Below are 17,644 nucleotides of genomic sequence, written 5' to 3'. Positions count from 1 at the left end.
ATAGTGTGGAATCATTATGACTCAATAATGGTCTCACTAATTGCTCTTATTCTATCTGTTGAAAAAAGTGGACCACATAATCTGCCTTTGAACTGTACGAATGTCAGTATTTGACAACAAAAATGTTACCTGTAATAGCTATTAAATGCTAAAGTTTCAGAACACTGAGAATCAGCGCTTCCTGCCTGGTGTAAATTCTGTCCATCTCCAGCATATCAATATGAACCAATAACAGCTGTTAACAGTTAAATAAAAAACATTATAGAACAAAAATCTTTAGTAATAATGCTCTCCGAACACGGTATATTACATTGGCATCAATAGCTCTTCCAGCTGGGCAACATACTGCCCTGGTCTAAGGTGATTGCTACTTAATTGTGCTTTAAAAATATATTGAAGATTTAGTCAATTTTTAAATAAATTACTAAAAGTTATTAAGCAATAAGTGGGATAGCGAACATGGCAAAGCAAGATCCAAAACGTCTGTGTTTACATAACAAGATTTCTAAACAACCAAACTAAAAAGAGTTATTCTGCCTGGTAGGGAGATTTACTAAGCGTCGATGTGGGGTGTTTGAATCGTGAACCATTGAAGTCAAGGGCAGTCAATGCTGGATCTGGGAGCGATACCCTGCATTAGCACTTAAGGAATTCCGGCCTATATATATTTGATGTACCTATTACTGTACTTCTTTCTGTTTCTGATGAGACAGAAATGCCTTATGGTCTAAAAAAACAGACTTCTGTAATGGTAATGCTTCTTGTAACCTAATGATGATGAGAAACATGACAGGGAGGTGCTAAAACAATGTAAAAATATAAGGATAATTTACATTAGACATAATTGTACACCAGAGAAAAATTTGTAGACGTCTCTATCTTTCCCACTGCATCTTAAGTCCTCTCTGTGTCAGCAATTGGTAATTCCACACTCAACAACTTACTTACTAAGTGAACATTGCCTAACAAGCTATCATCTATCTCTCTTCTCAAGCACAGTCAAGGCACTGATGCCAAAAATCACCTCATATTATTTATTTTCCATTGTCACTTCATCAAAACATATATCATTTGCTTTTCACAACCAGTTAAACCTTGCTTTGACTTTATTTTCTAATATGTAGTATATTAGTCATACCACTCTTCTTCCATCTCTATTTTCTCTCGTTGCATAGTGATGAACAGGAGTTTTTATTGCTGTCGTTATTATCCACTGATGAAACACCATATTTTTTTACTTAACAGAAACTGGAGTTTATTTATTTTCTTCTGCTATGCAGTTGTTACCGTAAGCAGCTCTCGTGTGAAATATAAGGTTAATATGTACTGTAGCACAAATGAGAGCTACTTTGTCCTAATGTGTCCACATAATGTAGTTGAATGCTGATACCTCTTATGAAAAGAAATCTGTCTCATTTAAAGATTGTGCATGAGAACTCCTTGAATTAAGGGCAACGCTGGTATATACAGAAAAAATGTGAATACCTCTAAACGGTTTGAACTTATTCTCTAGGTCAAAGTCTTGTCTTCCTACTCGTGAGAGGTCGATTCGGAGGTCCGGACAAATGGCATATTCCTCGATAGTTTTACTGATCTGAAAAATCTTATCTGTAACAGTATCTGGAGCAGGACCTGAAATAGATATATAAAAATAAAAGAAATGGCGACTTGAGCATTGAACTAAACAAACACTGTCAGACGATCGGTAGAGTTTTCTGTCCGGTCAGAAAAATACAGAGATTGGTTACAAATGACTACCAAGAACCAAGTGACAATGTGCTAAGAACAGATGAATCACAACAGCTACTGTTGTTATTGAGCCCATCAAGTTCCATAGGCAAAAAGGGACAGAGGGAATAGTGAGATATGACCAACATCTGCAGCAATGTTTCTAAGGAAACATCTGGCTGAACAATACACTCATGAACCATATGCCAGTAGATATATAGTGGCAGTTTCATATGTGAATGAACTGTGTGGTTTGAGAAGTAGCAGGTGCCAGCTCATTTATTAACCATTCTTGCAGTGTGTCCAGAGAAACATTAGCAAGTGAAAGTGCAGCCGTGAACGATTAGCTTTTAGGTACTTTTTATGCTTTTAAAAATCCAAACATAAATATTGTTTTAATACATGTGTAGCCATGCATAATAATGGTCTGCAGTCATCTCTCCTGCTGGCAGCAAAACCTGGTAAGTTACAGGAATGCCAGCAGTAATCATGGAGGTTTGCCCTCACACCCTGGTGAGGTGCCCTATGTAAGGATGGGAGTGGCTAAATGCTCTGAGTCCACAGTTAGTGACATCAGAGATATGCCTGCCTCCTGAGGTACATAAGGCACAGCACTGCCCAAAGTTAGTGTTGAAGCTGTGATGCATAGTGCAAGCAGTTGAGTTTGGAAAGAAAGAGTGAGGAGGATGGCGGGAAATCCATGTGCCCACTAGTGCCGTAACTAGTGGCACTATTCTATATTCAGCAGTATCAAGCCAAAGAAGGCCAACTGTGTCCAGGGACCTGGCACAGGGGTGATCTCCCTGCGAGGGAGAGGGGATCCCACTTCATTGGGAGGGTGTACCTTTTAAAGGGGAGCACGGAGCGATGCAAGGCTGAGCTGCTAACTGTGAGGGGCAGCTGGCCCAAACCACAAGATGCAAATAAAGATGGCTTGTTCAACGAGAACCCCATGGTGTGAGTCTGCAATTACTCTACAGGGGCAATCACCACCAAGAAGGAGTTCCTCATCAGCACCATCTCCCTGCGGACACATAGATCCTGATGAGGTGGAGGCGCTGCACTGGATATAGGTAGGACTCGCACACACTACCTCAGCTGCCTGTCTGGCGTGACAATCCCCGAATACCTCCATGCGGGAGACTCAGGAGTACTGTTGCCTACAGGTGCACCACCAGACACGACCATGTAATGGGGGCTGGTTAGACCACAGGGGCCAATATGAGATTGGGGGAGTCAGACTAGTAAGGAACCACCGTTACACATGTTCACAGAGGCATCAGTGTACAATCTCTGATTTGTTGCCTGTGACATTTCGATGGATTTGAATGCTTTTGTGAGTGAATTTCATAGGGGAAAAAAGGGAATATTTTTATTCGCACTTTCATTTATTGTCATTTTCCCAATGTATTTTTGTTGGCTGTTTTTGGTGTTTGTCTGAATACCAAGAAGCCTCATTTTTAGATGTTAAATGCTAAATGAAGCAGCATCACTGAGCCTATTGCAGGAGTGGCGAACGTCAGTCCCAAGTGCCATCAACAAGTCAGGTTTTCAGGATATCCCTGCTTCAGCATAGGTGGCTCAATTAGTGGTTCAGTCATAATGAATGACTACTGATGGAGCCACCTTTGCTTAAGCAGGGACAGATTGAGCCACCTGTGCTGAAGCAGGGATATCCTGAAAACCTGACCTGTTGGTGGCCCATGAGGACTGAAGTTGAGCGCCCCTGGCCTACAAGCTGAGAGTGCGAATGTTTACATAGACAGAGTTGGCATCATGATGGGTTACACTATTGTGATGTAGGGCAGGGGTGTACAAATTATTCCCCTGCGCCCCCCTGCCTGCTCTCCCTCCCTGATCGCCCCCCTCATTACTTTATCTCCGGCATCAAATGACGCTGCGGGGTGACGTAACCAAAAGCATCATTTTATGCCACGTTGCCATGGCGACACATCGACGAAGACAAGGTAAGGGAAGTTGCAGAGGCCTCGCGCGATCCCCTGGCATTTAATGCCTTAGGGAAGAGCATGGGGCCTCTGTAACCGCTGCATCCCCCCCAAAAATCTCATGCCCCTCAGTTTGCGCACCCCTGATGTACAGAGTAGAACGATAGCAGCTAATATTAATTAACAAGTGTTGTAAAATGTGTGTGGCAATACCAAGTTAATATATGGTCTAGGAAAAGTAAACTTTAGCACTAAAGAGGGAGATTAGTGAGAACACCTTATAATGGCAAACAAGTGGCACTCTGGCTACAGGGCTGGCATGATAGAGGTACTATTGGTGCGACTGCACAGGGCTCTGAGTGCGCAGAAGCGGCAACGGAGGGAGCCGACTCAGGCGGTGATCACAGATGCCAGGCCCGACTTCCGGTGGGGCTCAACTTCCGTGTCAGGACCCCCCTGGGTGGGATCCCTCCAGTGCTGCAAACGCTCCACAGGTAGGACTTTGGGCCCCACATGCCGATCCTGAGTGGCAGTATAACAGTTGGTCTGATATCATGAGTGCGGTAGCGGTGAAAAGACTAACAAAAGTGTATGCCATTACTGGAGCATGAAAACAACACTTGCTGAAGAAGACTGCAAACCACTGGGAAGGTGACCAGCAAATGTCCTTCAACTGACCAATAAACGATTTTCCATTGAAAGTCTAAGCCGAGACGGATGTCTCCACTTGTTTGGACATACTGTATCCATTAAGCAGTGCTGTATGTATGCTCTTTCAATATATTAGTATCGCTGCTGTGAATAAGATCCTTTGTCAAAAATGTAGTTAAGCTTCCCACTAATGAGTGTGCTTTGGAAATAAGATTCTTACCTCCATTAGCAACATTGAATTTGACTCCAAAATCTCCTCCAGGTCCTCCCGGATTGTGGCTAGCTGTTAGAATAATCCCCCCTATTGCTTTGATTTTTCTGATGATGCACGACACAGCAGGGGTGGACAGTAATCCATTCTGACCAATAACCAAACGACCAATCTAAATGTATAAAGACAAGAATTAAAAAGGAGTTATGAATCCATGTTACATATAGAATTGCAGCATCATGGATCACAGAGAGTCATAATATTTCAATAATCTTTGTACAACAGTGTTGCAATAGCTAAAAAAAAAAAAAAAATAGAAATAAACCCAATGCTATTTTTATTGCGGAGGCCTATTTATTAAACTGCAATATTGCTTATGCAAAACCACATGAAAATAGCATGCAATTTGACTTGATAAAAATCTGTCGATTTTGCCGAATTCATTGAAAATGATCTATGCATAAAAATCACACGTTTTCCATCTCATTTGGTTACAGTAATCTTGCCTCTGTGAGGTATCTCTCTCATGTATGTCCCCACCGTATCTTTCATCTCACCACGTGTGGGTGTAGTTTCATCTATTTGAATGAGTATAAGTAAATCGACCTACTCCTTAATTGCTCACTCACTCTGCCTTTCCCTTTCTTTCCGGCCATGATGTCCCTGGAGATATGAATTCTCGCGGCTTAATGAGTAGCCCGTGAGAATACCATTTTGCGAATTTGCTTCCTTTGCATATCACACGCAATTGGAACCAAATCTCATCAGTTTTTCACACAGCTTGGACATGCAATAAGTGATTCAAAAATACGGCGAGATTAAACTCTGTGTGAAAATGGCTGTTTTCACAGGGAAATGTCATTATCACGGGTCAGCAATCTGTCAAACGGTGATCCGGTTACTGTTCCTCAGTGGTTACATGATCAAGACATCCCTCTATCCAGAAACGGAAGAGGAGGGCTTCCTCTCTTCTACTTCCCTGCATTACAGCTTGCTGAGGGCAGGAGGCGACCTGCCCTACAAAATAAGCTCTAGGTGGGCATGATGAAGCCACACTGTCACGGGGCCCCTGGAGTGCCAGATCCTATGATGTTGTGGCTACGTCTTGGGGCACCCAAAGAGTTAATGAATAGGCACTACAAGTCTACAATATGTATTTACAATAACCTCCGGCATTCTGTTGTTCACCTAAGTCTCCTCTTCCAATTTTGTGCATTCCTGATGCGGAAGTCAAGGTCAACTGGCTATGGAGCATGTGTATAACAATATGTCATTGACCATTGCACATCTCCAATGAAGAGTACAAAAACATGCAAACAATATTAACGTGACCATTACATTTTTAGCCAAGTTTCCACAGGATCAGGACTGATGCCTGAGTATGGCAGGTTAAGTTTGAGTTCTATGTAACGGTGTCAGCCTGACTTGTATAGTGTAATTGACTCTCGTGCTTATCCATGGCGAGAGTGATCTGTGTTGGAGTTAGTCACTGGCTAGACTAGGGGAAGCCATTCTCCAGTCCTCACAGGCTACCAATAGATCTTCGACTGAACCACTGATTGACCCACCTGTTGTGAAACAGGGATATATTTCCAAAAAGGTGTTCAAAAGATGATCACCAGAAAGATTCCCATTAAGTTGCACTCAGCCTATTGTTTATTTTTCCTTATAATTAAACAGTAGGTGTCCTAAAGTTGCCTATGTTTCACAAACACCAAGGAGATAAGTACATAGGGAAATATTAAAAGTTAAAATCATTTTATTAAACTCATCTATCAAAAAACAAAACAAATAAACTATATTAAAATTCTTGCTTCTCTTTTTTACACAGTATGTACTAATTGTTTCACCAATGGTAATTATATCGTAATCGTTTGGTTATCACACAGTCTCCAGACGCTAGTATATGTAGAAGTGAACAACACTCTAATCATAGGTTTATCACTCTCAGTTGTATAGAGTATCAATCTTAGTTGCACAAAATATCAATGTCTGAGATGGAATAGTTGTCTCAATAATGGATGGTTACTATTGTAACCCTGCTAAGTTACAAACACAGCAGTAGTCAGAACACAGCTCATCTACTGTTATTTCTTACAGAAGGTAAGTATCAGTATATATAGTATTATGTAGGACTGTGAACTAGCTCGTAGGCTGCCCCTAGGGTCAATGCAGCCTTGCTAAGAATTATATAAATTTAATTCTTACTTTTGCTGTCTTAGCTATGTAGTTAGTATCCATAAACAGAATATAATACAAATGCGGCTCTGATCTCACACGGGTAAAACAAGGGGTTAGTGCCTTATAAGCACATATATGCACATATACAATATCAGCACCAGATGTTACGTTTGCACTTGGTATCGTGTAGGACTGTGAGCTAGCTGGGTAGGCTGCCTTTAAGGTCAATACAGCCCTGCTAAGAATTATATATATTTAATTCTCACTATTGTTGTCTTAGCTATATGTGCTTAATATCCATAAACAGAGTATAGTACAGATGCGGCTCTGATCTCACATGGGTAAAGCAAAGGGTAAAGGCCTTATCAACATATATATGCATACAATAATAGCACCATGTGTTTTAACCCAAGTCTGGCGTTTCATATGAGTCAGTGATTGCACTTGGAAATACACTGAAGTTATTAGCCACTCTGCTACCCTTTCATACATGAGGTAAGGTACCCTTTTTAATATATTTACACATATCTTAATGCTGGATTGGAATACAGCTGAGTGGCATTATCACACTGTAAATAGATATAGATTCATACAACCGTGTTAGCTCCGCGTCTCTGCATCCAGCGTCTAGTAACTGTTGAGCATGCTGTGTGAAGCAAGTTCCTCCATGACGGCTGACGTCATCAGTGATCGCGTCGCCTGACTGCCCGACAGCTGTTTCATGCCGTGGACCGGCACTTCTTCAAGATCACTGATGACGTCAGCCGTCATGGAGGAACTTGTAAATATACTGTGTAAAAAAGAGAAGGAAGAATTTTAATATAGTTTTTTTTTTTTTTTTTTTGATAGATGAGTTTAATAAAATGATTTTAACTTTTAATATTTCCCTATGTACTTATCTCCTTGGTGTTTGTGAAACATAAGCAACTTTAGGACACCTACTGTTTAATTATAAGGAAAAATAAACAATAGGCTGAGTGCAACTTAATGGGAATCTTTCTGGTGATCATCTTTTGAACACCTTTTTGGAAATATATTGGTTTCTTCCCATTGCACCGCCACTACAACTATATATTGATGGATATTAAGGTTGAGCAGGAATGACCCCCCTTCCTACGTGAAACAGGGATATCCTGAAAACCTGACCTGTTGATAGCCTTTGAGGACTGGAGTTGACAACCCCTGCGATATACTGATCTGATCTTACGCTGTATTTTTTTTTTTTTTACAAGAAGATTTCAAGAGCTCAACTGCGTTAATTTCAGCTACATGGGCCCCCTGTTTCCTGAGATACTTACCTCCCAAGGTGAACCCGGTACCTTCCCCTGCAGGGGGAAACAAAATGGAGTCTTAAATCTCCCGTGGCACACGGGCCAATAGGAAGTCACAACATCACACGCCTTGGCTTTCAATTATCCTGCATGCCGCAGGAGATTTAAGAGCCAGGAAGTAACCGGCAGCACCTATGCCAATAAGTATCTCAGAGGGCCCCCAGAGCTGAAATGAACGCGGTTTTGCGCTGCTTAATAACACGCCCTATATCAGTGGTTCTCAAACCTGTCTTTTGAAACCCTACAGCCCTGCCTTCTTGTTTTAGGAATAACCAATGCATTCATGCACAGGTGAAAAAATGAATTGTGCATATGAATAGGATATTGGCTAATTGCCCCCCCAAAAAACTGGTCCTTATTAAAGGATTGAGAACCACTGCCCTATATTTAAAAATTTGGGTGGTGAACTGTTACCTCATGTAATATCAAAAAGCGTGTAATTGTTCAGATAGGTGCTTTATTTTAGCTGCCCTGAAGAAAGCTATGCAAGTTGTGCCTCCTATTAGACTTAATGATATATTTAGCCTTCTGCCTCGAGGAAATCTTACAAAACATTTAGTGGAGGTAAAGTTTGCAAAAATGGTTCAATACCACTCAGCTCTGAGAAGACATTGGCTGTTTCATGCATTAGCAAACATTCTATCACTGAAGAGTGAAAATGTTCGCAGCAGAAATGAAAACAATTAGAAATTGTTTTTATTTATTTAACTTCTTTGAGAACAGCGGTACCTGTAATGTGTCACAGTGAAAGAGTTAAAACAGCTGGAAACATCTCTGAATGTAATATCAATAGGAAAACATATCTATCTAGCTATGGTTCGTATTTCAAATGTGCAGCTGCTTTTGACAGCATTAAATGACTACAGTATTTGCATTGTTGTGGTTACATCTCTGCAGCTGCCAAATTACATGATATCTGTTCCTTCTGCACATTCATTGAACAAACACACTACATCCCTGGGAGATTGCAATGGACTTTACATTAGGGCTACACACCCATTTGTTCCTGCCCTGTCTTAAAACAAAACATATGTACACATGTAAAAATAAAAAATATAAAATGATGAGTTTTGCTTTTCTTTCTTTCTATCTAATGATGATAGGTGGGCAATGCCTGCAATGCATTGCAACAACCCAACCTCTAAGACACAGTTGACATCCCAACTCATAAATAGGCCTGAACTTGTGAAAGTACAGTAACGTGAAGTTGAAAATAAATGACACCGCCAAACACATGAAAGAATCGCTCACTGTGAAAATGTCATAAATTCCAGCATTTCTAAAAACTCCTATTCTTATAGACCAGTAAATAAACTGTGGTGGGTACAAAAGTGACAAAAACCCTCCACCGTACAGTGTACAGCACATAAAAATATCGCTTGTGCCCTGCCTTCCCCCATTATCTCTTAGCATACAGCGCTTCCACTGCAGCCAGGGATTCTGGGAAATGACATGCAAATGAGCACACAGTGTCACAGGTTTACTCTTATATAGATAGCCAGAAGTCGTTGAGCGCAAAAATGAGAGAAATATGGATAATCAGTCAAATGCTATAGGTAGGGTGACCATTTGTCCCGGTTTTGCCGGGACAGTCCCGTTTTTTCTGTCCTGTCCCGGTTTCAGGTCCGTCCCGGAAATGTCCCGGTTTTTGTCCCTGGTCCCGGTATTGCGGGGCAGCGGCGGGGAGGAGAATGCGGCGGCCGGTAAGCATTTTCTATATGTGTGTATGAATGAATGCATGCTGCCAGGGGGATTGAATGAAGGAGAATGCCGGGGGGCGGGACTTAGAATGTCGGTCGGCCCGCAGGGGATTGGTCGCAGGCAGGTCAGAGGAAGCCGGGGGCGGGGCTACCGCTTTATGCAGAGCACACATGTGTGTCTGTCTTCCCGCTCCTGGCTCCTCTGTCGGCTGCGCGGTGAGTGTCCCCCTTCTGTCCCGGGTCCCAGCCACGGGGGGTAATAGGAGGTGGTAGCAGGGGTGCCTTTGTACCACCTACCTTGTACCACCTTGTACCTTTGCCCCCCGGCGCTCCCACCTTGGCCCCCCGGCGCTCCCACCTTGGCCACCCGGCGCTCCCACCTTTGTCCCCCGGCGCTCCCACCTTTGCCCCCCGGCGCTCCCACCTTTGCCCCCCGGCGCTCCCACCTTTGCCTCTCTGGGTGCTCACTTCCCCCCATCCCCTTGGTGTGAGAGATGGGCTCGGGGGCGGGCAGTGGTGGCTGCGCGGTCGCTGTCGGGCGGTGCAGGGGCTGGCGGGCGGTGCAGGGGGAGGCGCGGTGTATCAGTGTGTGTGTATCAGTGTGTGTGTGTATCAGTGGGTGTATCAGTGGGTGTGTGTATCAGTGGGTGTGTGTGTGTGTATCAGTGTGTGTATCAGTGGGTGAGTGTGTGTGTGTATCAGTGGGTGAGTGTGTGTGTGTATCAGTGGGTGAGTGTGTGTGTATCAGTGTGTGTGTGTGTGTGTGTGTGTGTGTGTGTGTGTGTGTGTATCAGTGTGTGTGTGTGTGTGTATCAGTGTGTGTGTGTGTGTGTGTGTGTGTGTATCAGTGTGTGTGTGTATCAGTGTGTGTGTGTGTGTATCAGTGTGTGTGTATATCTGTGTGTATCAGTGTGTGTATCAGTGTGTGTGTGTGTGTGTGTATCAGTGTGTGTGTGTGTATCAGTGTGTGTGTGTGTATCAGTGTGTGTGTGTATATCTGTGTGTATCAGTGTGTGTGTGTATCAGTGTGTGTGTGTGTGTATCAGTGTGTGTGTGTGTGTATCAGTGTGTGTGTATCAGTGGGTGTGTGTATCAGTGGGTGTGTGTATCAGTGTGTGTGTGTGTGTGTATCAGTGTGTGTGTGTGTGTGTGTGTGTGTGTGTGTGTATGTGTGTATCAGTGGGTGGGTGTATGTGTGTGTGTATCAGTGGGTGTGTCTCCCTCACCCTCTCTGTCTCCCTCTCTGTCTCCCTCTCTCACCCTCCCTGTCTCCCTCTCTCACCCTCCATGTCTCCCTCTATCACCCTCCCTGTCTCCCTCTCCCTCCCTCCCTCTCTCCCTCCCTCCCTCCCTCCCTCCCTCTCTCTCTCTCTCTCTCTCTCTCTCTCTCTCTCTCTCTCTCTCTCTCTCTCTCTCTCTCTCTCTCTCCTCTCCCTCTCCCTCTCCCTCTCCCTCTCTCTCTCTCTCTCTCTCTCTCTCTCTCTCTCTCTCTCTCTCTCTCTCTCTCTCTCTCTCTCCCTGTCTCCCTCTCTCTCCCTCTCTGTCTCCCTCCCTGTCTCCCCCTCTCCCTGTCTCCCTCCCTCACCCTCCCTATCTCCCTCCCTCACTCTCCCTGTCTCCCTCCCTGTCTCCCTCCCTCTTCCTCCCTGTCTCCCTCCCTCTTCATCCTTCTCTCCCTCCCTCTCTCCCTCACCCTCCCTCTCTCCCTCCCTCACCTTCCCTCTCTCCCTCACCCTCCCTCTTCCTCCCTCTCTCCCTCCCTCTTCCTCCCCCTCCCTCTTCCTCCCTCTTCCTCCCCCTCCCTGTCTCCCACCCTGTCTCCCTCCCTGTCTCCCTCCCTGTCTCCACCTCCCTCTCCCTCCCCCTCCCTGTCTGTCTCCCTCCCTGTCAGTCTCCCTCCCTGTCTGTCTCCCTCCCTCCCTCTCTCTCCCTCCCTGTCTCCCTCGCCCTCCCTGTCCCGCTCTCTGTCTCCCTCTCCCTCTCTGTCTCCCTCTCCCTGTCTCCCTCTCCCTGTCTACCTCTCCCTGTCTCCCTCTCCCTCCCTGTCTCCCTCTCCCTCCCTGTCTCCCTCTCCCTCCCTGTCTCCCTCTCCCTCCCTGCCTCCCTCTCCCTCTATGTCTTATCTTAAGTGCCGTATACCTACACCGAAGTAACCTACCCTGCTTTCTTCCAGATCTGATTCACGTTTCACGCGGGAGACATCGGAAGACAGGTAGGGAACACCTCCCCTCCAGTATAGTACCTTGAGGGACTGCGGATCAGGTAAGATCCTGTCACGCCTGTATGCCCGCAGACCTGGCAAGACCCCAGAACTCAGGTGGGAACGTTATTACACCACACACCCACAGCAGGGGGAGCAAGCCCGGAGTGTGGTATAGTGTTGCTGGGCCTGTAGAGAGAGTTGTTAGATATACTTGCAACGTCAGATAGTGTAAGCGTAAGAATGGTCGTGTCCATGTGCCAATGTCCAGGAGTCCAGAGGGTAGAGTCGTCAGGGTACAAAGCCAGGTCCAAGGATGCCAGAGGTAAGCGAGGTAGAGTTCGCAGCAAGGTTCAAAGGGATACCAGAGAGCAGAGTAGTCCAGACAAGCAGGGGTCAAAAGCCAGGGAAATCCAAGATAAAGACAGGAGCAGGATACAGCAGGGACACAGAGGGAGCACAGCATAGGACAGCACACACAGGGAAACAGGAACTATGCAGAGCAAGGAAGAAGTGGACAAACAGGGATTATAAAGGGACACACGCCAATAGGAGAGAGGGGAGGAGCAGAGAGAGAAGTGGGAGACAACAGAGATAGGTCAGGGAGAGAAGAGGAGGAGACAGGAGGGGCAGTCAGGGGAATGGCCTGAAGGGTTTGGGAGGAGGAGTCGTGACCGGCCAAACAAGAGGAGCATGTGCGCGCGCCCTCTGTAAGTTGCAGATGCGCGCGCACAGGCTGTGACAGGGAGATGGCCCGAAGGGACTGAGATGAGGGAGCAGAAGGGCGACAGGGCCTAGAGGAGGAGTGTGTGAGCTGAGGGAGCGCACGCACAGGCTGCGTCACCAGGCACGCAGAGCGCCGCGCCATGGGCACCCCGCTGGAGGAGGGCAGAGGAGCAGACAGAGCTACCAGGGAAGGTGACGTACTAGCCGCGGGCACAGCGGGTGTCCGGGAGCGGGGAGCGTCACTGCAGGGGCTCGGGGACCGCTAGGGCGCGCGAGACCTGCGGGGCATGCGCTGAGGTAGTGGGGGAGAGGTAGACAGAACGGGACAGGAGTGGGAAAGGGTAGAGGAATTGGCAGGAGATGGGACAGAGGGAAAAGAAGGGAAAGGAATCCCCTGAATCGTCACAGTATCCCCCCCTTCAGGATCGATCTCCGAGCGATCCAACCACGGCTTGAGGGGGAAGTTTTGATGGATTTGAAGGAGTTGTCTTGGGGCATGGATGTGACGAGCCGGCACCCATGACCGTTACTCTGGGCCATAGCCCTTCCAGTGGACCAGGAATTGAAGTTTATCTTTGGACCAGCGGGAATCGATAAGTGATTGGACCTCATATTCCTGTTGTCCAAGGGTGGAGACTGGATCGGGTTTCCGAGAGGGGACAGGAAAATGAGGACTAGGTACGAAAGGTTTAAGAAGGGAGGCGTGGAAAACGGATGGAATCTTCATAGTAGGAGGAAGGTCGAGACGGTAAGCCACAGGATTAATTTTCTCCAAAATTTTGAATGGATCTAGGAATCTAGGAGATAGTTTAGGCGATGGTGTTTTCAGCCTAATATTTTGAGGATAACCACACCTGGTCGCCAGGTTTGAAGGAAGGCCCAGGTTGACGATGACGATCTGCCTTGGACTTTTGTTTGGCAACCGCAGATTGTAAAGTCTTGAGGATCCTTTTCCAAGATTCTTGGAGATTAACAACATGAGAGTCGGCCGCAGGAATGCCCGAAGGGGAGGGCGAGAGTGGAAGGCTACTGGGGTGGAAATCGAAGTTGATGAAAAAGGGGGACTCCTGAGTAGACTCGTTTTTCACAGAATTTATGGCAAATTCGGCCCATGGTAAGAGGTCCACCCAGTTGTCTTGTGAGTCCGATATGAAACATCTTAGATATTGTTCAAGGGTTTGGTTCATCCTTTCCGTTGGACCATTGGTTTGAGGATGGTATCCTGAAGAAAACAAAAGAGAGATACCGAGTCTTTGGGAATTTCGAGATGAACTGTGATCCACGGTCAGAGACAATAGAAATGGGTACGCCATGTAACCTGAAAATTTATTTGGAGAAGACATCAGCCAACGTAGCCGAGTTAGGAAGACCCTTGAGGGGAATAAAGTGTGCTTGTTTAGAGAACCTGTCTACTACGACCAGAATGGTGTTCATCCCTTTGGAAATGGGCAGTTCAACAATAAAATCCATTGAAATATGTTTCCAGGGTTGTTCCGGAATGGGGACAGGCAAGAGAAGACCAGAAGGTTTGTGATGGAGTGTCTTACTTTAGGCACATACAGGACAGTAAAGTTGAGAATGTCTTGGTTCATCTTTGGCTACCAAAAAGTCTGCTTAATGAGATCTGCTGTCCTTTTGAAGCATGGATGACCGACTGCTCTAGAAGAGTGACCCCAAAGTAATACTTTATAGCGAAAGCGTGGAGCTGCGTATAGGCGTCCTTCTGGTACCCTGAACCTGCTGGGAATGTGAGTTTGAGCTTTGTTGATCTCGTACAGCACATCAAAGTTGTTAGCGGAAATTATACATTTGGCAGGAAGAATAGGCTCCGTGGTTTCATCGGCTTCGGCTTCTGTGGCGAACTGACGAGAGAGAGCATCCGCTTTGACATTTTTGGTACCAGGAATATATGAGATGGTGTAGTTAAAGCGGGAAATGAAGAGTGACCAGCGAGCTTGGTGGGATCCCCGACGTCGGGCCCCCTCGATATACAACAAATTTTTGTGGTCAGTGAGGTTAGCAACTGGTTCTTTGGTACCCTCCAAAAGGTGCCTCCATTCTTGGAGAGCCAGTTTTATGGCCAAAAGTTCACGGTTACCGACATCATAATTCCTTTCGGCAGATGAAAATTTCCGTGAAAAAAAACCGCAGGCGTGAAGTTTCTCTTGGGGAGAAGTCCTCTGGGAAAAGACTGCGTCGGCTCCTACGTCCGAGGCGTCGACCTCCAAAGTGAAGGGGAGGGAGGTATCTGGATGACGAAGGATGGGTACAGAAACGAAAGCCTTCTTGAGGACCTCAAAAGCAAGAATAGCCTCAGGAGACCAGGAAGAGATATCGGTGCCCTTCTTGGTCAGTGCGGTGATGGGAAGAGCAATAGAAGAAACATTTTTGATGAATTTCCTGTAATAGTTGGCAAAGCCGAGAAAACGCTGCACACCCTTAAGAGAATTCGGCAGCGGCCAATCGAGAACAGCTTTCAGTTTCTCTGGATCTATGGAGAAGCCTTGGCTGGAGATGATATGGCCTAAGAAGGCAGTAGAAGGCTGGTGGAATAAACACTTCTCCATCTTGGCATATAGGTGATTAGAACGGAGTCTAGAAAGCACTAGTTTGGTATGTGAAATGTGTTCCTCCAGATTTTTACAAAAAATTAGAATGTTGTCTAGATAGACTATGACAAATGTTCCCAATACATCACGAAAGATGTCGCTCATAAACTCTTGAAAAACGGCAGGAGCGTTACATAAACCAAAGGGCATAACAAGATATTCATAATGTCCAGAACGTGTGTTAAATACAGTTTTCCACTCGTCCCCCTCCCTTATACGAATGAGATTATAGGCACCTCTTAAGTCGAGCTTTGAGAAGATAGAGGCCCCCTGGAGACGATCGAACAGTTCTGAGATAAGCGGAAGAGGATACCGGTTCTTCACCGTGATCTTATTGAGTCCGCGGAAGTCAATGCACGGCCTGAGCGATCCATCCTTCTTCTTCACAAAGAAGAAGCCAGCCCCGGCAGGGGAGGTAGAGGTGCAGATGAATCCCTTCTCCAAGTTTTCCTGAATGTAGAACGTCATGGCCTCGGTCTCCGGGACGGAGAGTGGATATGACTTAGACTTCGGCAGGATGGTCCCAGGAATGAGATCGATAGGACAATCATATGGACGATGAGGAGGAAGAATCTCCGCTTGTACCTTGTTGAACACATCCAGGTACTCATGATACACGGTAGGCAGGGTCAATAGATTGGAAGAAACGGAATCCAGGCCGGCAAGCACCACTACAGGAGGCTCCACAGGAACGGCGTCTGTGGACGAAGGCCACTGGAGAGGAAGAGTACCAGTCCAGTCAATGCACGGATTGTGGAGTTGAAGCCAAGGCAATCCTAAAATAATTTGCACCGTGGGAGATTGAAAAATATCGAAGATGATTACCTCCTTATGACCATCAGCCAAGGTCAATGTAAGCGGAATAGACTCCCAAATGATAAATGCCGGCTGGAGTGGCCTGCCGTCGATGGCCTCGAGGCCAAGGGGGGTCTTCCTTCTGACCATGGGGATGTGATTCTCCGATGCGAACTTCTGGTCCAGGAAGTTAACACCAGATCTTGAATCGAGGAAAGCTTCAACCTTCAGGAACAGGTTCGGACCCTCCAACGTGGCAGGAAGCAGAAACTTCTTTGGGAGAGCTTCGGGAGGAGAGGGGCAAGGAGAGACAGTACCCAGTAGAAGCCCCTCTACCTTTACTGGGTGTGCCCGTTTCCCGGCTTCAGGGGACAATTCTGGAGACGATGTTCCGGAGAAGCACAGTAGAAGCAAAGTCTATTCAGGCAACGCCGCGCTCTCTCCGTGGCCCGAAGTTGCTGACTGCCGACCTGCATCGGTTCCGGAGACTCCAGTGCCAGGAAAGGTGTTGTAGGCGACCTGTGAGAGACAACAGAAGGAGAACGAGAACAGTGCCTTTCGTGCCGTCGCTCCTGAGTACGCTGATCCATGCGTACGCTCAGGGTAATCAACTCCTCCAGGGAGGAAGGCCGGGCATGAGTAGCTAGGTCGTCTTTCAACGTATCTGAAAGTCCGTGCCAGTACGCGGCGGCGAGTGCCTCATCATTCCATTGAACTTCGGTGGCCAGCGTACGGAACTCGATGGCGTATTTGGCAGCTGATCTTCGGGCCTGAGAAATGTGAAAAAGAGAGAAGGCGGCTGTCTCGCGCCATGAAGGAGTATCAAATACAAGTTGAAACTCATGTCTGAAGACAGAGTAATCTTGCGTTAGTACACTTTTGCGCTCCCATAGGGGCGAGGCCCAGGCGAGGGCGTCTCCGGTCAGCAAGGCGTAGACATATGCTACTTTAGTACGACCAGTGTGAAACTGGAGGGGGACATCTCAAACTGCACCTCACATTGGTTTAAGAAACCGCGGCAGGCGAGGGGGTCCCCATCGTAGTGGTTCGGAGACGGAATCCGTGGCTCTGGGTTGGCGTTGGTAGTAGCCACCGGTGGCGTAGGAGCCATGGGACTCTCCTGAGGGGAGAATTTTGCCAACTGCTGGGAGACAGTGGACAGCTGGTTACTAACGTATTGTAGGGCCTCTATGGAAATACTGGTACCCACCTCAGGGGGGTCTGCGTTTGTTGGGCTCTGCATTATGTCACGCCTGTATGCCCGCAGACCTGGCAAGACCCCAGTACTGAGGTGGGAACGGTATTACACCACACACCCACAGCAGTGGGAGTGAGCCCGGAGTGTGGTATGGCGTTGCTGGGCCTGTAGAGAGAGTTGTTAGATATACTTGCAAAGTCAGATGGTGTAAGCGTACGAATGGTCGTGTTCGTGTGCCAATGTCCAGGAGTCCAGAGGGTAGAGTCGTCAGGGTACAAAGCCAGGTCCAAGGATGCCAGAGGTAAGCGAGGTAGAGTTCGTAGCAAGGTTCAAAGGGATACCAGAGAGCAGAGCAGTCCAGACAAGCA

At 46.6% G+C, this 17,644-nt stretch overlaps 1 protein-coding gene across 1 annotated transcript in view; it reads right to left on the bottom strand.

The window, feature by feature from the left end:
* PGM5 (phosphoglucomutase 5) overlaps nucleotides 1-17,644 on the bottom strand; it is a 184,943-nt gene that overhangs the window by 127,501 nt on the left and 39,798 nt on the right. The window contains exons 2-3 of the mRNA XM_075597528.1: nucleotides 4,546-4,708; nucleotides 1,486-1,632 (exon numbers count right to left, since the gene is read on the bottom strand). Coding sequence (XP_075453643.1) covers nucleotides 1,486-1,632; nucleotides 4,546-4,708 — 310 coding nt within the window. The remainder of the gene's footprint in view (nucleotides 1-1,485; nucleotides 1,633-4,545; nucleotides 4,709-17,644) is intronic.

Source organism: Ascaphus truei, chromosome 1 (assembly GCF_040206685.1).
Source record: "Ascaphus truei isolate aAscTru1 chromosome 1, aAscTru1.hap1, whole genome shotgun sequence".
Taxonomy (NCBI): Eukaryota; Metazoa; Chordata; class Amphibia; order Anura; family Ascaphidae; genus Ascaphus; species Ascaphus truei.
This window is presented reverse-complemented; position numbering and strand designations above follow the sequence as displayed.